Source organism: Schistocerca cancellata, chromosome 3 (genome assembly GCF_023864275.1).
Source record: "Schistocerca cancellata isolate TAMUIC-IGC-003103 chromosome 3, iqSchCanc2.1, whole genome shotgun sequence".
Taxonomy (NCBI): domain Eukaryota; kingdom Metazoa; phylum Arthropoda; class Insecta; order Orthoptera; family Acrididae; genus Schistocerca; species Schistocerca cancellata.
Window position 1 is genome coordinate 724,641,407 of NC_064628.1, and position 25,270 is coordinate 724,666,676.

At 37.2% G+C, this 25,270-nt stretch overlaps 2 protein-coding genes across 2 annotated transcripts in view; both read right to left on the minus strand.

Moving 5' to 3' along the window:
- LOC126176536 (leucine-rich repeat-containing protein 23-like) overlaps nucleotides 1-2,537 on the minus strand; it is a 76,228-nt gene extending 73,691 nt beyond the window's left edge. The window contains exon 1 of the mRNA XM_049923693.1: nucleotides 2,518-2,537. Within this exon, the coding sequence (XP_049779650.1) occupies nucleotides 2,518-2,537 (20 nt within the window). The remainder of the gene's footprint in view (nucleotides 1-2,517) is intronic.
- Nucleotides 2,538-6,200: 3,663 nt separating this feature from the next.
- LOC126175740 (E3 ubiquitin-protein ligase HECW2-like) overlaps nucleotides 6,201-25,270 on the minus strand; it is a 192,651-nt gene continuing 173,581 nt past the window's right edge. Inside the window, exons 10-14 of the mRNA XM_049922692.1 lie at nucleotides 22,356-22,454; nucleotides 21,974-22,169; nucleotides 18,830-19,028; nucleotides 17,719-17,917; nucleotides 6,201-8,426 (exon numbers count right to left, since the gene is read on the minus strand). Of these exons, the coding sequence (XP_049778649.1) occupies nucleotides 8,315-8,426; nucleotides 17,719-17,917; nucleotides 18,830-19,028; nucleotides 21,974-22,169; nucleotides 22,356-22,454 (805 nt within the window). The 3' untranslated portion in view covers nucleotides 6,201-8,314. The remainder of the gene's footprint in view (nucleotides 8,427-17,718; nucleotides 17,918-18,829; nucleotides 19,029-21,973; nucleotides 22,170-22,355; nucleotides 22,455-25,270) is intronic.

Sequence of the window (25,270 nt, forward strand, 5' to 3'; positions counted from 1 at the left end):
CACAAGAATGATAGCCTGCTTAAATACCCTAGTTTATACAAACTAAATTCAACTATGTTGTCTTCATTCTACACTTCATCTCCCAGTTCAATTGTTTGCCATAAATGGTCTAAGATAACAATGTACACATCCTGATTTTTTTGTCTGTCAGTGGGTGCATTTGAAGGAACATACTCTATTAATGAGCTCGATGTGTCTGCAAACCTTATCAATTTCTAGTTTGAACTTTAATGTGTATGTTGTCAAAGTTTGCAGGGTATTTGGAGTTGCAAATATTCCATCTTCTGGCAGTGGGTATGTGCAATTTTTTGAAATTGTACTTGTTGAGATGTCCTGGTTACATGTGATTCTTGTAATATCACCAGCCACAGGGAGGCCTAAAATCTATTACTTAAGGACACTGGGTTTGTGTAAAGTGTATTCAATCTGTGTGTATTTTTATTTATTTTTTATTTATAATATAGATAGCTTTATAAACTTACAAAATGTTCAGAAAAACACTGCACGATAATTCCTTGTATTTTTTGTGGCTGTAATATCCTTTTTACAATGCTTTAAGTTTTTCACAAGTGTACTTCAGTTCAGTTCAGTTCAGAACAGTGTGAGCAGTGTAAATTATAATACATAGATTCTGCGTATGAATTATTGAAACCAGTTAATAATTTATATATTTGGGAAGGAAAATGTGGTGAATTTGTAGTATATGCAGCAATTCAAGAAGGATCCCAGGGAAAAAGAAGTCACTACAGTATGAATTTCAATGACAAATATACCACCAGAGTCAAATTTGATTTGCACTTGTAGGCACACCAGTACATGTCAGTCTAAATCAGTCAATGTACATTTAACTGGAAAACTGACACCCCCACAGATACATTGGCTCCACGCCCTTACAGACATCAGTCTGCTGGACCAAAGAAGACAACAGGCTGCAATTAAAAAATGTCACAAGTTTCATGCTACCATAGTTCCACAAGTACTTCTGATCCACATTATGGTGGATAACAATCCACACTCCCACCTGAAGTCCCACAAACCTGTGTGGGAAGATGATGTCCTGTTGCAATGTAATCCTTTATCCTGGAGAAAGCTTGGAAAGAGAGATGGAAGATTTCTGTTCCAACATCTACGAGGACCTTACTATACATGTACGTATATTCTCTGCATGACACCATGCAGTGCAAGGCAGAAGGTACCCTATACCATTACTGGTCATTCCCTTTCGTATTCTATTCATAAAGGGAGTGAGAGAAAAATAACTGCCTGTGTGTCTCCATATGAGCCCTAATTTATCTTGGCTTTGTAGTCGTTATGCGAGATCCACATGGCAGTAGAATCATTCTGCAGTCAGAGTCAAATGCTAGTTCCCTAAAACTTTCTCAATAGTGATTCAGAAAAAGACTGTCATCTTCCCTCCATGGATTCTCATTTGAGTTTATGGAGCACTTCTGTAATACTCATATTTTGGTCAAACCTACTGGTAACAATCTAGCAGCGCACCTCTAATTTCTTCCTTCAACCTGACCTGTTGGGGATCCTAAACACTCAAGCAGCATTCAGTCATGGGTCACACAAATGTTATATACACAATCTCCTTTATAGATGAGCTGCACTTTCCTAGAACTGTCCCAATAAACTAAACTCTACCATTCACCTTCCCTACTACTGACTTTACATGCCCATTTTGTTTCAAATTCCTTTGTGTCATTACCATTAGGTATGTAACTGACATGAGTGTGTCAAAAAGTATATCACTAATACTATATTTGAAGATCAGAGGATTATTTTTCCTACTCATTTGCATCAACTTACATTTTTTTGCATTTAGAGGAAGCTGCCATTCATCACACCAAATAGTGTGTGTGTTTGTGGTTTATGGTTGCTCAACACCCAAGCCAAATGGAAATTCTGTCTAAGTTTTACTGAACCTTCTCATAGTCGCTCAGTACTGACACTTTCTCACACACTACAGTGTCATCAACAAACAGTCACAACTGCTGCCCACCCTATCCATCAGATCTTGCAGTTCTATCACACTTCACAGTGACACTCCCAGTGTTATCCTTATCTCTGATCAACACTTGCTGTCTACGATTTGAAAAATCGTGAAGCCACTCCCCTATCTGAAAGCCTGATGTGTATGCTCTGGCCTTTGTTAACAGTCTGCAGCAGAGCACTGTGTCACTGCAATGCAACACTCATGCCTGAAACCAAACTACCCAAGTGCAAATGTCCTGCTAAATTAGCTTCAGCATTAAACGGAGGTTAACACCTGCCAAAGGCAGAAGTCTGGTAGAGCTCCTATGTGGGCATCTTCACAGGATGTTTCTGGATCTCCTGTTTACACCCCAGAACAAGAAGCAGATGCAGCTACACTATGTGGATGTGCACTGGTGTGGGCATTCAAATTTAGATGGAGTCCCACGTAGATTCAGCGTTCCACGGCACAAAAGCAGGAATGCCAGGTGTTGTTGGGCAGCTGTGCTGATATCAAAATCTACTCTGGTTGTGGCTCACTGGACAGCAGCCTCCCTCATCAGGGGGTCTGCCACTGCAACCACACTGTAACTCTCTCTTTTCCAAGATAACAGAGGATGGTGCCCTGCCCCCCCCCCCCCCCCCCCCCCTCTTGCCGCCCTCCATTCCCGTGAGCTGATGGGCACACCCATGGACATTGATCTAGCTTCACTGATGGTTGAATCACCAGACCTACCATGTCCCACAGGGATATGTATTCTCCCAGAAATCTCTAGGCCTACGCAAGACACTTTGGATCCAACACCACTGTTGGCAGTGGCCCTGGACATCTTTGAGTAGCCCAGAGCATGGCCACTTCCACAAAATTGTCCTCCCCCTCACTGGACAGCCAGTTACAGTCTCTACATGCCAGTTCAAGGAAGGAAGGATTTATTAACCTCACCAGACATGCAAATGGAAGATATGGACACTTTAATATGTATAACTATGCCAACATCCAACACGTGCACCTGCTGATATTGCAGGGTTGTCACATAACTTCTGTTGCATATGAATTTGAGACCATCTGGTTGCAGATACTCTCTCAGTTGGTATTATTTGACTTATTTGCCTCTACATGTGAACTACAACCTCCACTGCTGTTAACCTGGACTGATTTTGACTTCTTGCATATAGTGCTTGGACTGGTGAGTATATGGCTTCTGCCAGCACCTGGCTTAATGTAACTTCAATTAATATTATAACTACTATTATGTCTGCATTGTGAAGTAGTAGTGCTCGGACATACATCAGTTTCAGTTTTACATATTAACTTGGAGCTACGGCTTATATTAATTCCCGTCCAAATTTGTTATTGTTTGGTTTTGTGAACTTAATAAACAGTTTTAATCTGTTGTTACATATGTTTATTTGTGTCCCATAAATGCTGTTAGCTTTGAAGTCAAGGTTACAACAAGAGTCTTATGACACATTGGCTAATGATCCTGAGAGGTAGGTTCAGCTGCCTTATCAGTAGGCACAATGCCTCTTTTCTCACATTGTACGACAGTTCACTTAAGTTTATCCATCAAGTGCAGGTGAATGTAATGGATGTGTTTCAGTGTAGTCACATTTGTGTTGTGATGATGATGATGAAAGAAGGGAGATGTCTAGCCCAGGTGCCACCATATAGCCTACTGCTCTCAAATAATGCTGAGGTTTCCAATGAGTTTAAGCAACTGTGTTGCATGCCCTCATTCCATGAAACACTGCAGAGAGATTTGGAATTTAACCCAGAACAGTGGCACGATATTTGGTGATCAGAAACTTTATGCCACCACCTCTGCAAATGCTCCCACACATGTAAAGGTGCTCAAAATTTCTTCAATCACATGGGACTCAAACTGACTATCTTCAAGTCAAGCCCCATGAGTATCACTTCTATCAGGACCAAAAGGCAAGATTTTAATCTACCAGGGAGTTTCATAACAGTGCACACTCTGCTGCAGAGTGAATATCTCATTCTGGAAGATTAAACTATTTGCAGCATGCAGAGAGTCACTGAAATCCTGCCCACCTTCCATGCAAAAACCCTAGTAAGTGGTACAACAGGAAACACCCTTTGTCATGCCCGTAGCAGTGTTTTGCAGAGTGTCGATGTGGAAAATAAAGGAACCGCTGTGTGCACAACATTTTTCCAGTAACAATGAGGTAGCAAAAAACTTTTTCTGAGTCACACTCAGGACTGCTACAATCATGGCATAAAGCAAGTTGTACATCATTAGCTAAAAATGTGTAAATTTGTGGGGACCTTAAGTAGAGAAAAATTAATAAATCTTCAAAGTTGAGATTTCTATCCACCCAAAGGTACAAATCTTATGTGACTTGGCCATCCCTTTATGTATGTCACACATTCAGTGGTGGCTCACCAATGTCAGCACACATGCTGGTTGGTAAAGTGCTTCCTATTTATTCATTTTAATTAAAACAGAAACATTTGACACCACATCTGTTTTTTATTTTGACCTCTGAACAGGCATAAGCCTCAATATTAAATAAAGTGAAGGGGAAAAAGAACAAAATTGTAATTCAGTAACAGCATTTAATATTTCAAAAAAAGTTATATCTGGCCATGACTGTAAACAATGAATGAAATAAATAATAACATGCTACTACGCAACATGGTGATTGTGCATACAGTTGCACAGCAAGAAATGAATTATCTACATAGACTGTACACGAAAGATTTACATATTTGACACAAACAATACACACATACACACATGCTCATATATGTATATATAACTATATTAAGTATAAATAATCTTACTTGACTAGTACTGAAGGATGATCACATTAATTACGCCTATTCACAATCTCTTCACACACATTTTCCACATTTTGTCACATTAAATCACATCTTCTCACAAGAGAACATTTCTCAAATAAATGTGGAGAAAAAATGATAGGCATTAAGAGAAGCAAAAAATTAGGAACAATGTCAAGTGATAAATGGAAGAATAATTCAGCCACCAAGTTTTGTACAAAAGAACAAAGCAGATTAAACAAGACGTAAAAAGCATCGCATTAAACACTTTTGAGTAAACTAGAATTGTTTTTAGACTGCTGATATTAGGTTTCCCTGAAAATAACCATTTGTCACACAATCATATTGCTCTGTGATTTACAAATAAACACACAAATCTTGAACAAGAATAACAACCAATGATGCAAGTAACTGTTTGAAATTTTCACATCACTTCTTTGTTTAAGCTGTAAGTTTGTAAATACTATGTCCATTCCTGCTGCTTATGAAACAGTTCTGTCAGTCTAAGACCAATATACCTGTACTTCCCCTAGGTGATTACAACACAATATTCTTGATCATACACACAGCTTGTTTTATGAAAATATCAATTTCAGAGCCTTTGAATTATAATGCGGCTTACCAGTCTAAATACTTATGAACACAAACAGCACGTCCTCAAGATAATTTTTTAAAATATTAAATTTTTGAAAATTAGACTAACTTTAAATGAATTGTCAAAAGCATACTACAAAGTTTTGCTTTCCTCTATCTGTACAACAGTAAGTGGATAATAGTGATTCTAAAAGGAAAATTTCTTTCATGTCCTAAAAGTATAAAATCAAAGACATATGTATAAATAAAATAAAAATGACAGAATGACACCACACATACCCTACAGTATATACTGAACTAGCCACATACATTTATAACAGTAACAACAACAACAATAATATTGTGAGACTGTATAATTCTTAGCATGTTGAAAAATGCTTAAAAATTCACAGTGCTGCATGCAGTTTCAGTGCATGTAATCATATAATGGACATCAAAAATGTGCTGTTATATTTTCAAAGCCTCTTTAGAGGACATAGCAACTAGTGTGTGAGTGCAGTAATACTGAAGTACATACAGCCTCAGAATTTTGCCAGGTTTGTTGAAATCATATGTTCTGACACAGAGATTCAAGTTTCAAGAATGGTTAGGTGAATAATATGGTACAATTGTATGTAGCCATAAAGATAATTTCAAAACCTCCATTCTCTAACCATAATGAAACAGAAATGTCTAACCTCTGTATGGCAAAAAGAAGTTTATTTCTACAGTTGCCAGGTGAGCTAGGAGTAAAAATAATAAAAGAACAACAAGGAGCAGCATTCAATGTAGTATCATCAAATAAAGAAACAAATAAACGTATTTATGATAAATTTATAAGATAAATATTATATTGCTTGAATACAATATTTTGCTTTGAAGCAATCATAATGTGCTGTATGAGAGTGTAATTGACTAGGAATTATAGCTGATTTAGTACTACATGCAAATACTACTGTATTTAAATTTTGAGCAATCCCAATAAAGACACTTAGAAGTGCAGCTACTAATGAATTTAGCTGCACCAAAGAAATTGGTATATTATTATATTTGTTGGAACATGATAATCTTCAGGCACAAATAATTTGTGTTATTTAATATTGTGAATTACTGCATAAACAAACAAACCTAACAAAATTCTGAAAGCATACAATATGTAAAAGATGTATTGCAAGCTTGTAAAGAGACAAACTCAGTATGTCTACATTTTGTATAAAGCTCAAGAAATTCAATAACTACAAAACTGGAATGACAAGAATTTATTGTAGTTTCTTTTAATACTAAAAACGAGTAGCATATAAAGCAGAAATCAAATGAGGTTGAAAGTAAAAATAATACCAGTTAATTCAAAAATATTTGTTTCAGATGATATTAATTACAAGTAAACATGTATTAGCATATGTGCAAAAGCTGTAACTTGAAAGAAACATGCAAAGTATTCCATCTCAAATTTGTCAAGATTGTTGGCCCCTTGTTGATGCACCTCTCTTATTTGAAATGAATACTTAAAGCTGTTCCATTTAGAAATCTGTGCTGAATAAAATATGTGGACGCAACATAAATTTAGTTTTCTAAACACTTTAATGTCATTTATTTGTTTAATTTTTAAATATATATTCAAGGCAAGCACTGGTTGGCCGGAATGCGTAGCAAAATGTCTTGCTGATTCAGCAAAGGTGACAGAGATAGCTTCAATTCTTGAGCTGTTAACATCTCTCGTCAACAACTGCAAAATTTCAGTGTACAACAAACATTGTTTGAAAGTCTCTATGTGACATATTCATTTTATATTAAATTACTCAGCACTTATGCAGTAAATCTTTATATGAAAATTCTGTGATAATGCAATCAACTACATGAAGCATTATCTAAGGAGACTAAAAAATCTGCAGTCAACTAATTTAGGTATCCTGATAAAGTTTTGTAGTTGTGTTTCTGTCTCACAGTTTCATACCACTGCTTACAGCATAAATCTTTAAATTGAGAAACATCTCAGTCTATGTTTAATATGGATATAAAAATAACTGCCGCATTATTACACTGTTTGCAGCAAAGTATTTAAATTTTTATGCTATGACAATGCAGAGAGCTGGATATTCATAATTAAAGTACTCACAACAAGAGAGAAGTATTCATTTATATGAAAGAAATGTTTAATATGAACATTTGCAATTTCTTTGCTGATCAAAAATCAATACATATAAATTTTTTGTGTGCATGCTTATAGTAAAATAGCAAGCTTTGTCCGAAACTTTGGGACCTGAGAATTGATGGGGAAGCAAGCTAATATATTTCTTATTTTTCACATTTCAAACAGAGGAAAAATTTACAATACAAAATAAATTTCTCTTGTAAAATATCTTAATGATTTTCATGTACACATTACATGGAACAGATCACTGACCATGCTGTATTTCATTTGCCACATTTCACTGGCAAAAGATTAACTATAGCCCTTGGCTAAAATCTCCCATACAAAAAGCAAAGTACCAGTCAATGCACAAGTGAATTGTAACAGGCAAGATACTTGTTTCATTTTACACAAATATTAATTATGTTGATAAAATATCACTATTAAGTCTTTTAACCTCTTCCAGCTTTGGTAACTAGCTGTAACATCGTATATCTGACCTGTAACTGTAAGTGATATAACAGGCGATTCTACAGAAAAATAAAATACTAAATGCCACAAAACTCATAAAGGGAACTCTTCCTAAACTGCACATCTTAAATTACACACAAAGATGCAAAACTCAATAGCTAATGCAGCTGATTCAATATGCCTGAGAATTTAGTTAACCATGTGACACTGTTGAATATGCTGTTTCCAGCATAACAAAACAGACTTCACAACTCATCACACATGCTGTCCTGATGAGTAGCCCTCATACGGCAGCTTTCTTTGGTCACAATTTGCTGTATTTCTATCAATGTGCTACTTTATAACATTTTGGCATTTCATTCTATACCAAATGTGTTTGTCTCTTCAACTGCCAGAAGTAACTTCTCATAAAGCACTTCTGGTGTAGGGTATGGTGGCAGGTCCAGACGGTTAAAACATGTGTGAGCCCTAAAACATAAAACAAATCTTTTATGTACAAAAGAAAATACATACAGAAAATTATTTTACAAATAATTACAGTTTCTGAAAGTGAATAAGAAGGAAGAAAGATGCTTAATAAGAGACTTGTGGCAACAGTAACCTTATACTAGAACCTCTGCCATCCCCACTATTTTTAAGTTCACTAAAATAACACTGCAGAGTTCATGGCATTTTATTGATATCATTAGTTACAGTTACAACTCCTATAATGATGGCAGGAAAAAAAGAGCTGCAATGAAACCACATTACTAGATAATGACAAATTTTATGAGCAACACAGAACACGGACTTGATAATAATGTATATTCAAATATGTATTCTTGAATAATCAACTCACACATTGCCATTTCAACATTAAATGATCACACCAGTAAGGAATATGAAGAAGATTCAAAGGCAAAGTGATAACAAAGTAGAGAAGTGACACCAACAGAACTTTCTGAGCTGTGAAGCAAAGAAATGGATGGTGAAACAGGAGTCCTACCAACAATTGACTATTACAGAATGTACAAAAAAGAGTCTCCTTATGCATCAGTCATGTAGTTCTGTTCTCCAAACACCTTTTACAGCAAACAGAGAAAAACCTTTTTGTTCTAGATCTTATGTATAACTCAGTATTTCTGCTGGCTGACTCAAACTTCAGTATGCTGAGGGTCTTGCCCCAAGGCCTTCACAGACAGCCGCTATCCCCTAGACCTGGTCCACTAACAAATCTCATGTGTCATTTCCCCTAACACCCCAAATCCTCCCACCACCCCCAAGTATCAGCCATAAAGGAATACCCTCTTTGTCACCCACTACCAACCCAGACCAAAACAACCAAACCACATCCTTTGCCAGGGTTTTGATTATCTATCATCATGCCCTAAGGGACACCCTACCCAAGATCCTTCCAAATCCTCCTAGAGTGGTGTACATAATCCACCCATCCTCCACAAAATCCTAATCCATCCCTATGCCACTCCCAATCCTAACCTCTTGCCACAAGGATCTTATCCCTGTGGAAGACCCAGATGCAAGACATGCCCAGTACACCCACCCAGCACTTCCTATTACATTCTTGTCATGGGTTTGTCTTATCCCATCAGGGACTGGGCCATCTTTGACAGCAGCAATGTCATTTACCAGCTCTGCTGCAATCATTGCACAGTTTTTTATATTGGTGTGACTACCAACCAGCTGTCCACCAGGATGAATGGCCACTGCCAAACTGTGGCCAAGAGCAAAGTAAACCACCTGGTGGCAGAACATTCAGCTGAACGTAACATGCTTCATTTCAATGGCTGCTTTGCTACCCGAGCCTCCTGGGTCCTGCGCTCCACGGGCCTTTGTGAACAGATGGAAGTTATCCTTACAATATGTTCTCCACTCTTGTAATTATCCCAGCCTCGACCTAGGTAAGATTCTGTCCCCACACCCTCCACCCGACAGTTTCCATCCCCCTCTGTCCTATCACATCCCACCCTTTTGATTGCTGCCCTTTGCCACTGCACCTGCCCATCTTTCCCCACTCCTAATTTTCCCCACAACCTCCTGATGCCTTGCCTGTTGGCATTCCAGTCCCTGCATACTCCCCCTTACCTGTACACTGCTATCAATTCCCCTCTCCTATCCCCTCCAGATTGCTGCTTCAATCCCACAAGATAGTTGCATTCTAGTCCAAACTGCCATAGTTGGGTATGTGTGCGTGAGGTGTGATTGCTTGTGTGAATGAATGGTGTGTGTGTGTCTTTTTCTGGCGAAGGCTGTGGCTGAAAGATTATTTGTATGTGTTTTAATTATGCCTGTCTGCAACTTTTATTGTACTTTTTTAAATATTGTAATAAAAGAGGAAGTAAATGAAAATAAGGTGGAAGAAGATTATTTGTATGTGTTTTAATTATGCCTGTCTGCAACTTAATGTGCCATCTTTATGGTAAGTAGCAATCTATCTTTTCCTATATAGTTGATATTCCTACCTGCAGTTTCCATTGTTTGATTCATATGTGGTGATATGACTTATGCAATGTCAAAGCCTGTGTCTCTGAAAGTTCTAGGAAGGAATATGGGAATATATTATAATTCTAAAGTGACATCTTGGTGAATTAAACAATGATTTATTGTGTAATCACTTTAAGGGAAAAATATGGATACGCTGCTCGCCAGTCTACAATGCAGACTGTGTTTTGCATCATAGTGTGACACTCTTATAACTGAATGTATCACAGGGACGCAAATTAAAATGACAACATGATGTAACCTTGGTATATGAAAATTATGACAGCTGCTTGTCTCGATCTCATGCTCTGAGATTTATAGCCAAATAGGTCTCAGCTGAGACTGTTGAGAGCATGCTTCTACTAAGGTTTACTCCGTTCATGTATCTTGCCAAAATCTTCAAGCCCTGTCAGGCTAGGATAAAGTTGCTGGTGTTGCCATGTGAAAGTTCCTGGAAATTCAGTAGTTTGACTCAGGTGAAAGACTATTGGCAGTGATGGACTGAGGATAATCAAGCTGTGGCTTCAGACCATGGGGTTTGCCCAGCTGCTTTTGCATCCAGTTTTGCTAAACAGACAATAACGTGGACCTTAGAAACCCAGCTACATCTACTACGTTTTATTTATGGACAATGACTTGCAGATAGTGTAGTGATGTTGGAGGAAAATCTTGAAAAATAAAATGATGCATAGTAGAATTGTCAGAAATTTGGGTGTATTACTCAAGAAGAACACAACACAGAGTATATTCAGGTGTAGCCTTTATTGTAGACAAGAAAATTAAAATGAATAGTACAACTGAAAGAATTTTGAACAGAATACAAAGGTTTGTCCTAAAAATAAACAAATGTTATTCCGTGGAAATCAAACCTATGCAAAAATGTTCTTGCATTAAGATAAGGAGGTAAATTTCTATGATGAATTAGAGAAATATAAACAACAGCAAATATCACTACAAGAGGATAATGAGAGATTTTAATTTGAAAAAAAGACATAAATTAAATAAAAATTCTTCTGTGGGAAACTCTGGATATGCAATCAGAAATGATAGAGATCACACATTACTAGAATTTGGAAAGAAAAATGTCATTGCCTTTACCAGTTCTTCCAGAAAAAAACCAATAGCACTACAAATGAACCCGACTATTCAGGATGTTACAGTACTAAACCACTTTTAAATTGCAAGTAATCACAAATTAGAATGAAGACAAGAAAATATAAAACTATAGGTGAGAAAAAAGGCCTCATTAGGGATGAAGAAAAAATGTAGATTATGGAAATTTATTTAAGAACAGGGTATTATATCAGACTAAATATTATGCTCATACTATATCTGTTTAACAAATGTATTTTGGATAATAACAGATGATGCTTGCGTGAAGATAGTGATAAAAAAGGAACGTCAAATGAAACAAGGCATTTAGTAAAGCAATAAAAACTATAATATGAACACAGTAGAGTAAAACCTATTCAGTGATGTATTTGAGACGGTGTGAAAAGATATAATGAAAACTTGATAAGTGAAGAAACAGAAAAAAATAAGACCATGGAAAAAAACAGAAACTTTTGTTGGGTAGACATCAAATTTCATCAGTTAACATGACTAATGGCACAGTAGGTCTAATTAGCAATAGAGACAAAGCTGTAGGAGAATTTCAAGACTTCTTTAAATGTTTGCATAATTCAAGAGATGGTTTACAAACACAGACAGTTAACAATGAAAATAGTGGCATCCAGAAGTACGGCTACATATTTTGTATACAGTCATTTGAGATATGAAAATAGGAACGACACAATAACATCATGATATTTAAATAGAAATGATTAAAGCTGCAGGAAAAAATACAAAAGGATTTTACAACATAATTTAAGAATATCTGAGGGCAAGAAAATTCACTAAAAGTGGAATAACATTGTAACAGTTTGACTTTAAAAGCAAGGAGAAGACAAGATATATAATACAGATTTCTTGGCCTCATCTCTAATGTACATGGTACTCATCAAATTATCAAAATCTTTAAGGAGAAAACATTGATTTACATCAGGCACAGGGAAGAGCAAGCGTCACAGGTGGATGTAGCACAAAGGAATACTTGCAAGTTTTGGACAATATCATAGAATAGGGTAATGAGTATGAATCACCACTTTGACTAGGATTCTCTATACATTTCAACAACATTTGTGCAAACAGCCCTTGAGAAAGTATGCATCAGATCAACCTATGTCAGTACACTGAAGAATATATATGTGTCAAAGCTGCAGCTTCCATTAGACATTGACAGGGTAATGAGATACTCATAATTGAAAGAGGCGTTAGAAAAGGAGATTCCACATTGGTAAAGTTTTTCTCAGCAACTCAAGAGAAAGTTCCAAACTGGGAAAACAGAGAAGGAATGTGAGTTAATTGAACTTTTTTTTTTCACTGAAGACATTATACTTATTGCCACTAACACAGATAACATTCAATAATGAGTGGAGAGACTTCATAGAGCTAGTTTGAAAGTAAGGTTGAAAATCAGTTACATAAAACTAAAACAGTGTACACAGTCAAGTCACATTAACATGACTACCACCTATGTGTGACAACAACTTGCAATAACCACTCACAAATGGCAGATGGCAGCACTAGCAGTGGAAGGTACGTAAAGTGTGTCGGGGGACACAGAAACAGAGCAGATGTTGTCTTAATGTAGCAACAGAGTGATTTATCTGACATCCAAAAGGATATGATCATTAGCTTTCAGACCAAGGGTGGAAGTATTCCTGAACCGGGTAAGTTTGTAAACTGTTCACGTGTTGCCATGGTTAAAATATACTGTGCATAGCTAAATGGCACTATCCCAAACAGACATCAAGGCAACTGTGCTGCACCAGGGGCCACAGATGACGGGGTGAACGACGGCTGCGGAGATGTGCATGAATGAATAAACATGCAATTGTTGAGCAGCTGACTGTCCAGATGAATTGAGGGGCTATCAACAGTGTCTTCTCAATGACCATTCGTTGTCCATATGGGCCTCTGCAACAGGCATCTGGTTCATGCATGCATGCATGCTATTCATCAGAGATGAATGCAATGGGCATCCACTGAGTGGCAACAAGTAGCCTTCTCAGATGAATTGTATATTATGATATATATCAGACATATGGCTGTTGGCACATACGGCTTGAAGCATCTGAAAATGAACACCCTGCAACAATCGCTGGAAGGGTTCAGGTCAGAGGAGGGAGTGTTATGGTCTGGGGAATGTTTTTGTGGCATTCCCTGAGTGATCTCATCACTCTGGAAGGCACAATTGATCAACAAAAGTATGCATGTATCCTTGAGGCCACGGCTACCGCTACATGTAGTTTGTTTTTCTTCAGCACAATGGCATCTACCAGCAGGACATGTAATGTGTCACACAGCTCACAGTGTATGTTCATGGTTGAAAGAGCACTAGGATGAGTTTAGCATATTACCCTGGCCACCAAACTCCCCGGATTTAAACTCAATTGAGAATCTGTGGGACCACCTGGATCAGGCTGTTTCTGCCATGCTTCCTCAGCCAAGAAATCTAACACAGCTGGCCATGGTACTGGAGTTTTCATGGCTCCATATCCCTGTCAGTACCTCCGAGAGACTCAATGACACTTTTCCTGCACATCTCGCAGCAGTTCACTTTGCAAACGGTGGTTATTCAGGCTTCTGACAAGTGGTCACATTAATGTGACTTGACAGTGTATAACCAACACACTATGCAGAAAATGGTACAAATTAACAATTAAGTCAGTAACCCAGTTGATAAGATTAGGTGAAGTGAAGTCAATGATTGAACTGACAGCAAATGAAGTAAAATCAGAAGAATAAAATGGAATGAAGTGCTTGTTGTAAGCTAAAAAGGGCCTTCAAAAACATGTTTTCCATGTGTCTGAAAGGCAATGTGCATGCTACTAGTTTTAACTTAAAAGCAGTGAAATAGGGACTTTTAATGGCAGGAGACATTCAAAACCTAAGGCATCCTTGGTAAACAATGGAGTGATGGATGTTGAGGATGGCTAGACAAGACAGAGGACAGGCTGAATTCAAAAACATAACATCAACCATAATGGAAATGAAACAGGTAAATGACACATGTAGTTTGGTGAATGGATAGTAGATGGAGAAAGATACTACTTTGCTGGATTCGAAGATGTGATATAAGACCAAGAAAATGGCCTAATGAAAGGTGAGTGGATGGCATTAGAAAACATGCAGAAGTGACATTGATGCATAAATGTAAAAGTCTGCAGAAGGCCTTTGTCCAACAGGGGATATCAAATGCCTCACTATGACGATAATGATGATGATGCAGATCAACAAAGAGTATTATTTTCAAGAATACTGACTGTCCTATTTTAGAAATATCCATTTACTAAGAACAAAATTTTATGTTTATCTAACAGCCACATGAATATCATTACTTGCTTTAAAACTATCATTAATACCAGAAAACTTCATATAACCTGTATTAACACAAAGGTGAGTGTTAAAGACTAATTGCCTCTTTTCTTTTTCTGTTAGTTATGCTTTAATTGCCTCTTTTTCTGTTATTTATGCTTTGTAGTTTGAATCTGTATCCTCATGGCTCAGTAAGCCTCCATAGCTGCAGTAATGTGAGTGAATGAGACAGACAACAAACAATAAGAGTGAACAAAGAACAACACGATTTTACAAAATGAAGAGTTTATCGTTATATTAATGGGTTCTAAGTCATGCCTGTCTGTGTACCACTGAATAAATGTGATTTTCATTTTGTGGGAAGCATTAATTTGTTGTGGCATCTTCAGTAACCAGAAATGAGAACTTGCAGTTTGAAAGCCGTAGACAAGTTGATATAAGAAGACCCCTGCCAGCAGCACTGTTGCCATCTTCCAGCTGCATAGCACTAGTAACAATGAAACATTGCCACAGAAATGTATACAAAATCGTATTTCATGATTGGTAGAGGTACACAAGTGAAGCTGTTGCACCCAGCCCATTGCAACAGTCAATGATCCTCTTTTCTGATTTGAATATAGGAATAATTTTCTCTGCTTTTAGTATGTTAATCAGTTGTCCTGGAATTTCGCTTATTGAAGGTATGCAGTGGCCACTCATTCTGTCTCTGTGTAACTTTGATGCTTGAGTTGTTTCACTTAGAATATCTACTGTAATAAAACCTAGTTTTAAAGTAAATTAACTAGATTACTGTCAGTAATCTGTGCATAAAACCTCCAGGTCAAAGGAAGAGAGAATGCAATGGCCTGGCATGGTTTAAATGATGGCGACTCAAAGAAATGGAAAATGATATCATTTCAGCCATCACTCTTCCGACAACTACTGATGTAAGGAACAACTTGGGATGTCCGAAAGAATGTGTCATAGCAAAAACTTGTGAAAAATTAAGCACTGCAAAACCTGGAGAATGTAAAAGCAGTTGCCATCATGGCTATATACTGCAGAGGTCAAGAAAGCCATGCATGTTAAAAAGCAGCTATATCAGAAGCTCCTTACTTCTGAGACAGAGCAAAATTGTAATGATTATCATGAAGCTAGGAATACATCAAAGACAGCAGTTGTGGCAGCAAAATCAGTCCTCTCCAGTCAAATCAGTGTTAAACTTGAAACACCAATTGTAGAGCAAGAAATCTATCAACTTTTAAAGCAGCATCATAGACAAAGAGTGGATATAGAAAAATTCTGTGGAATCAGTACTGAAGAAGATAAACATGTCACCAGAAGGAAGCAAGGAGCAGAGCAATGGTGGCCATATTTTAAGAAAAGTTGCAATGAGGTGTTTCCACATGTTCCAATTCCAGTGTTAACACTTGTACAGGGACCTATTGCGCCAACCACTAAGAATGATGTAGTTGGTGCATTGCATAAAATGAAAAATGGAAAGGCAATGGGACCAGGGAACATACCTGCAGATCTTTGGAAATCAAAGCACTGTTTTTCAGCTGAATGGTTAACAGATTTCTTCAACAAAATTATTGAAGGATCCCACCTTATTGTACATGTAGCACAAAAGTTCCATTTTAGAAGTAGAGCAGTAGCCGAGCTGAATGTAGCAACTGTTGCCCAATATGTCTTCTACTACACACAATCAAGGTCTTGGAACGCCTCACTGTTAAAAGTTATCAATCTCACCACCAATCGATGTGGACTCGTGAAGGGCAGTGGGATGATAGATGAGATCCATGCTGGCTGAAAAGCACTATAACATGTCAAAGCACCTACACCTTGCATTCCTCGACCTTGAAATGGCATTTCACTGAGTGCCACATGAGTAGCAAGGTGTGTCAGATTGCTCTACCATGACTCAAAGAGCCAGGTACAATCTGGCAATTTTTCTGTTTCTGTAGAAGTTCATCAGGGATCTGCTCTCTTGCCTCTCCTCTACATCACAGTCAAGGATACAGTCACAGGAAATCTTCAGAAAACCACAACCTGGACATCACTGTATGCTAATGTTGTGCTACTGGCCTCTGAAGATAAGACTGATCTGCAGTCTCAAGTCCAAACCTGGAAGAGCAACCTTGCAGAAGTCGGTCTACAACTAAACCTAAAGAAAACAACAGTATCTCACCACAAATCTAAATGACCCAGATACCATCAGAATCAATGGTATTGATTTCCCAACAACAAGGGCTTTTAAGTACCTACACTCAGCAGTTGCTGAAGATGGAAATCTCGGTGCAGAAATCTCTAACAGCCTGAACAGCACATGGCTCAAATGGCGCTCTGTGACTGGTGTACTTTGTGAGTGTAGGAGACCAAATAGGGTCAGGTTGAAAGTATGCTGGTCTGTAATCTGTTCAGTTGCACTGTACGATCCTGAACGCTGGCCTTCAACAAAAGAAGTGGAACAAGGATGCTCAGGTGGACATCTGGATTAACACTGCATGCTCACATCACAAATGATAAAGTTTATAAGTTATACAGGGTAGCATCATTAGCAGACAAGATTAAAGACAGTTATGATGGTATGGGCACATTCATAGAGCAGACACAACAACATTTGTTAAGATTGATTTTAGTTTGAGAGTAAATGGTACACAGCCTTTAAGATGACCTAGGCATTGATGGTTTGACACACTGCACAATGATCTCAAGATCTCAGGCCTGCAGCTCAATCAAGCACAAGAGTGGATAAAATGATGACAGAGAGCCAAAACAACATACCCTGCCAGAGTGTGGGACAAATGTTAAGGAGGAAGAAGAAGAGTTTCAGTAAAGATAAAGTATACTAGCTTATTCTACATATAATGTAAATCATTACCTTGGAAGTGAGTTTGGCTTTCCCCACTTCTCAATGCAAAATTTCCGTGGCCCAGTACTGCCCCTCAGTGCAGCAAATCCCTCATAGGGGATGCTAGATGTTCCTGTCACAAACTGCAATAATCTCAACCTCTGTTCATTTGTAAACCTCTCTATTGCTGCCCAGAACCACTGCATAACTGGATGGTTATCATGATATCCTGAAACATAGTGGGAAACATCATTTTAAAATCTAGTATTATTCGTGTGACACTGAAACACTTTGTAAAATATGTAAAAGAGTAATTCACAAAATATTGACTCAAGTATGAGAATATGATAAATACTCTCTGCATTTACAACTAACTTTTGTTGTATTGTTGTATACTCTTGAATGCGCAAAGGGTGAAACAAGTACAGAAAGAGCAACAGGAAGCCACTGATTTGAATGGAATCACTGCTCCCTTCATGACTCAGAAGTGCATTGTAAATCAGACATTCTTCAAGCAGACTGTTCGTGCTCAAACTTCACTTTATGAATTGTTCTGGCAACAGTTATATGAGTGACACTGTACTTGTGACTTTGTATAACACTTGTCTTTAAGGCCAGTCCAGACACTAGTGTTTGTCTGCTTACATCACACCTGCACAGACATATCACAGCATGTGGACTGGGCTTAACATCTCAATCCTCATGGTGTCTGAGTGGCCTGCACTTGCTTTTTCATCTTCCACAACCTAGCCTTCTTTCACCCTCCCCCTAACCCCCTCTGGAGGAAGGAACTAGTAGTTTCAAAAGCTAGGATAATGTTGTCACTATTATATGTGTCTCAGGGCAGTATTGAATATTTTGTCTCCTAAGGTTAAGCACTGACCAGCGATTATGTCTCAGTTTATTAGCTACATAATAAGAGCACCATAAAGAAATTCTAGAGAGTATGACACAGTAAACAGTGTTTATGTGAGCAGTCATTTACAACAACTCATTATGGCTATAAATTCAAGATACTCTCTTGACATCAAATTCCTGACAGAATAACTATTAAAATTAACAAACATACAATAATAATTTAATTAAAACTGCAGACATTTATCCACATTATTTTGGAGAATAATTCTTGAGATTTGCTGACCTGATCTGTATTCTGTGTTTTTCCTCCAGTCAACAAGATCAATTTCTGCAGTTCCAGCAATAACTAATTCCAACTCACGGGCATCAAAAACGGACACAAGGCGAGGGTCTACAACTTCGTAGAAACCTCTGACTAGTGATTCTGTTTGTTCAGCTACTCCTCTCTCCAGTCTCCAACGCACGATACGTTCGAGATATTCCTTTTAAAAGAGAAACAGGATAGTCTTTAATTTAAAAGTGCAATAAATTTGAGAATCTGTTTTAAAATTTATTGTTGTTATGACTGTTATTGGTTTTCATCTGCAATGAAACAGGTCATCAAACTGTGTGGAGATGCCGTGACAGGATCACACATGGACTGAGCCATTCAGACAAAGTCTGAGTATTTCATTTCATGGATGGTAACAGAAAAGTAAGATACAAAATTTGCTACTGAAAATGATGGATATCATTTCTAATTTTGGGAAGCTTAAGATATAGTACAGGTTGAAAATCGAGAACCTTGCTTTTACACTGTTTTGCCCCCCCCCCCCCTTTGTTTTCTGGTTACAATAATTCTATCAACAACACATATGTAGTTTTACTGTTTACCACTAAAGAAATATGAAAAACAAAAAATTCCCAAAAATTGTTTAGAAAATAGAAAATCCAGGATGAAATAATGATAATATTATCAAAATGATAGATTGCTACTCACCATATAGAAGAGGCATGGTGTGTAACTTGCACTTACGTGAATATGTGCATGTGTGTGTGTGGTGACTCAGCAATCTATCCTACTCAGACTACTCGAAGCAGGAGGACCTTATTTACAAATGTTATGGGAAAGAGAAACCAAAAATAAGAGTGTATAAATGTGACTGACATTCTGAAGGGAAGTAGGTTGCACAAATGTAGGGTTCAGAGGAAGCCAAAGGAACAGCACATAAATTGAACAGAGAAGAGTAAAAGAGTTGAGTGAGCAATGAAAGGTCCTTGTATTGGGTGGTTATAAATAAACTACAGCTTCTTACAGAGATCCAGTATTGGCCGAAATTATCATATGGCAGAGAAACTTGGCAGATATTCTAATGTGTAAATGCAGAACCAATTTACGCCAGAAAAAAAAAAGTTCTAATTTTGGTAACCAGATGCAAATTTGGCACTGCGAATGCAAGAAAGATGTATAGAAATGTTTCCATATGTAACAGATTAGGAATGGGATGTTGGCAGAAGAGGACAAACACATGATAAATGCAATTTTGTTATTAACTACCCCTTACACATTTTGTTCAACATGAGCCTCAGAGATGTCGACAAGATACTTTACAGCGCCAGATCTGCATCTGGTGGACAAAACTGGAACTATTTTTTTTCCAGTGTAAATTGGTTCAACATTAGCACATTAGCATATCTACCAAGTTTTGTTCCCATATGATACCTACAGCCCACACTGGACCTTGGTGAGTAACTGCACTTTAATTATAACCACCCGAAATGTCAAACAACAATGAACAAAGAATTTAAAGATGAGGAACAGAAACTGTTCTGAATACTTGGTTGGTAATATTTATTATAACAATCATCCGAAGTTAACAGGGAACATTCAAGCAGCAAGGTACTGTGTTATGCATCAACACATTTGCAAATATTTTTATCATATTACATTTACCATCACATAATTCTGGCTCAAACAAATTTTTGCCTTGTAGCTTGAACAGGCAATGGCCTGGAGTTTGGTCTTGAGCAGCTAATGGGAATAGTTCCTGTAGTCCACTAGCATCAAAGATTTGAATAATGGCAAGTTATACTTTTTTTACAGCAAAATAAGTGAATCAGAAATATCATCTGTCTGTCACTCAACTCAATATCTCCAATGTTTCTGAACAAGGAGGTGCTATAACTATTAAATGTTCTAAATTTTTTTCAAAGCAGAATGCAAGAATGAAGATTTTTTTAAGAGACCATAGCGTTTAATGGGCACAAAACAACTTAATGCCATGTGCTAAACTGTGAAATAAAAGGATTTTGCCAACTGTGAGTAAGGTCAAGTATCTCACAAGAAACATTCATGTTCACTTTAGCATAATTGATTCATTTAATAGGTAGCAAATTTAAAAATTACTTAAATGTTAGAATGTACAGTGGGAAGTGTTGGTCCATAGTTGCTGATGGCTTTGAGTAACAATAAACCCACACCAACACACCCAGTGTTAAAGCAGGAAGAAAGATTAGAGTTCAATGTTTTATTGATGTTGAGATCATTAGAAATGAAATATGAGTTCAGCTGCACAAATTTGATGAAGAAAAATGGCTACTGTCTTATTGAATGAATAATAGAAAATCCAGGACAGAATGTGCCAATATTATGAAAAGGTGGTTGCTGCTCACCATATATTGGAGGTGCTAAGTCACAGATAAGCACAACAACAAGGCTGTCACAAAGTCAGCTTTTGGCCAACAAGGCCTTCATTGGAAATACATAAAACACACACACACACACACACACACACACACACGCTAATGCAACTCATACACATAGACCACAGTCCCTAGCTGCTGAGCCATACTCAGCAGCCAGAGACTGTGGTCGTGTGTGTGTGAGTTGCATTTGCAAGAGTGAGTGTGCATGTGTATTGTATATTTTTACTGAAGACCTTGTTGGCTGAAGCTCACTTTCTGACCGTCTTTTTGTTGTGCCTATCTGTGACTTGGCATCTCTGCTATATGCTGAGTAACAACCATCCTTTTCATAATACTCAATTAATAATAGCTATATTCTTATGAATTGATGTTACAAATCCTTGTCAGAATCACTGGAACGTGAGTTGAACTTTGTTCCTCTCAAATGCCATATCAGGATGTTAACCACTGTGTAATTTCCTTCAAAAATGGCAGCCAGATTTAAGCTTTTATGGTTTTAAGAAGGAATTCCCATTTTTGTGTGTCTCATATATTATGATAGTCATTCTACAGTTTTTATGTACCAGTTGGTTTAAAAAAGAAAATCAGAGCCGTCTTAAAATTTTCATTGACAAAAGTTGTGATGTCAGAAACACGGCAAAATACCTTTTTTTTTTTATAGCTGCTCTTTATAACTAAAGGTGGTCATCCTCAAGATAGAAACTATTCTACGAAGAGTATAAAACATCAAATATTATTGTACCTTCTTGTTTTTTTCGGTTACAATAATATTTCGGCCACCAGGCTTTAGCTCGCGTTCTACTACTTGACCAAAAACCTCCTCTGTAACAGCAAAAGTAAGATCCAGAAAATCACCAGTGATATCATTTTCCTTGATCCACAGAAGACTCTGATGGAATTCTGCATCCAGTGATTCAAGATCACTCAAGGATACTGGCCTGCAAACACAAAGGCTTGTCTTTAATAAATTAGGGAATACAGCTTTTTGTAAATAACAAAATTGAATGTTGCCATTGTTTAGTTACTACTGTCTTAAATTCTCTCCATAGTTTTGTTATACAATGACACATATAATTTATTATTGCACAACAAGCAGTGGCCTGTTTCATGCACACAGTACTTACAGTCTCAAGAGAGCCTTGTAAAATGGCCGGGTAAAGAATGCATCCAAGAGGTACTGATGCACCAAAGCCAGCCCTAACACTCGACCACTGAAACGGAACCTGTAAAGATACAAATTTACAGTAAAATGACTTTTAACCCTATGTCGTGCAAAACCTACAATGTTTCAGTCAACATGCACATGACTGCTATATGTGCCACAAATATATGCCAAAAACATACAAAACAGTGTAACTAACACAAATACATAGTGACATGCAGAAATGAGACATAAGGCACAGAAACATGCCTTAGTCCATGGCCTAATGTTCATAATATTGATATCACCAAGAGTGATACATTTAAAGTTTGTTGCCAATGATTAACACATGTACACAAACATATAACTTAATAAATTAAAAGGAGCTGCATTCATACAAGGTTAAGTGCAGGGGATGAATCTGCCCTAAGCTGCACACAGTAATACACATGTTTTCACTAGTGTTTGATGTTTAATTTACAACATTTCAGTAAGCAAAATTACATAGTCCTTGTATAAAGAATAGAGCATATCCTGAAAATAGCACATAATTCCATGTTTCTGACTATTGCACATTCTCCAATTGTGTCTAGTGCAGCTGTAGGTGTGAACTAGTCAGAGACTGACTGGAGGAAACAGAAGACGCAGTCCTCTGACTAGAGTGTAGAACTGGCCAGCAGCCAGCAATAGTGCACTTCAAATGGTTAATTGTGATACTATCATAGGAAGCTATGGGAAAACAGAGTATGTGATCTTTTAACAAAAAAGGGCAAACAGACTTTTACATTGTGTGTTGTGGCATACTTTACACACCACATAGAGAAGCATAGAGAGTCTCGGTCCAGCACGCAGTTTTAATCTGCCAGGAAGTTTCATGTCAGGGCACACTCCGCTGCAGAGTGAAAATCTCATTATATCTTTAGTTATGTTTATATTGTGAAGCTAGGTGGCTCAGTAATAAGTGCCAAGCTATAAATTCAGAGGCCTGGGGTCCACCAATTGTTTTTCTGTTACTTATTGTGAGTCCTTCACTTCTAGAAACAATTCTGGGCTGAAGACAGCTTTACTTCTTTATGTCAAAATACAATTAAACATCAATCAATCTCAGTGAAATAGTTTCTTTTAATGTAATTAGCCAGACCAGACCCAATAAATTTTTTGTTACATAGAAAAACATGTACTTCATTAATCTTAACTTATTTTTTCTGATCTGCTAGTAGTTTCATCTTTGTAGAAAACAAAATCAATTATGTAGTGCTGATTCTGTATTCATTATTCAGAATTTGAATATTTTACTGCCATGTGCTCAAAAGAGATTTTTTTTCTTTACTGCCTTTCTAATCCTTCTGAGGTGCACATAAACAATCGTGACAATTCATGAAGATTTTTGTGTCCAAAAACATCACAACCTTCTGAGGAAAACGAAAGCTAATCAGCCACCTATTTGAATTTAGCATCCTTTCCCATTCACCTGGAGGAAGTCATAGAGTCCAACTGAAATGGCAGAATAATTCCCACTCCAAAAAATGTGCTCCTTAATGGTCAAGATTCGCCTAAAATTTTTAAAAAGAACCATGGAAAATCATCAGAATGAAGGGATTATCATTTTGAGTGCAAGCCTATCTGTTTCTATTATACTTACAGCTGACAATAACAGCTTAGTGTATACAGAAATGTATTTGTATTTATTCCTTTGACAAACAGGTGCACATCTTTTCTTTCAATTATATTGGGGACTTCACTGACAAGTTTACATTTTAAGTACAAGGAACAGTCAACAGTTTTTCATTTGAGGACATTGCTGAAGCATATATGCAACCCAGTGCAACTCTGATGTGGGGATATAAACACTCACTTACAGCCTAGGCATTAGAGGGGACTTTGAACAGAAACTTTTTGATCACCTCTTAAACATTTGTACTAACTGAAACTGTATACATACATTTCAATAGCAGCTAGGTTTCACCTATGTCACTTCTCACTATTAATTATGTTACATCCTGTATATTTTTATGTAAACTCTAATACTCATTTGCACATAATCCTTGGTTTTAAAATAAGCAGCAGCATTAATAAGGAATATTTCAACATATAGCATATTCAAAAGCACAGGTCACACCTGTCCACAAAAAAGATAGAAGAACTGATCCACAAAACTACCATCCAGTATGCCTGACATCAACTTGTGGTAGGATCTAGAACATATTCTGAGCTCAAACATAATGAGGTATCTTGAACAGAATGATCCCCTCAGTGCCAACCAGCATAGACTTCCGAAACACCAATTATGTGAAATCAAATTTGCACTTTTCTCATATGAAATACTGAAAGCTTTGGATCCAGACTATCAGGTGGATGCAGTATTTCCTGATTTCTGAAAAGCATTTGACTTAGTACCACTCCTCAAAAGTACGATTTCAAGTGAAATTTGTGACTGGATAGTAGGAAGGACACAGCATATTATCTTGGATGGAGAGTCATTGTCAGATGTAGAAGCAACTTCAGCTGTGCCCCAGGGAAGTGTGTTGGGACCTTTGCTGTTCATGTTGTATATTAATAGTAACATGAGGCTTTTTGCAGATGATGCATTTATCTATAATGAAGTACTATTTGAAAGAAGCTGCATAAATATTCAGTCAGATCTTGATAAGAATTCAAAGTAGTGCAAAAATTGGCAACAAGCTTCAAATGTTCAGAAATGTAAAGTTGTGCACTTCACAAAGTGTAAAATTTAGTATCTTATGACTAGAACATCAAAGAGTCATTGCTGGAAATGGTCAGTTCATACATATACCTGGGTGTAACACTTTGTAGGGATATGACATGGAATGACCACATACGTTCAACTGCAGCTAAAGCAGATGGCAGACTTCTGTTTATTTGTAGAATACTGGGGAA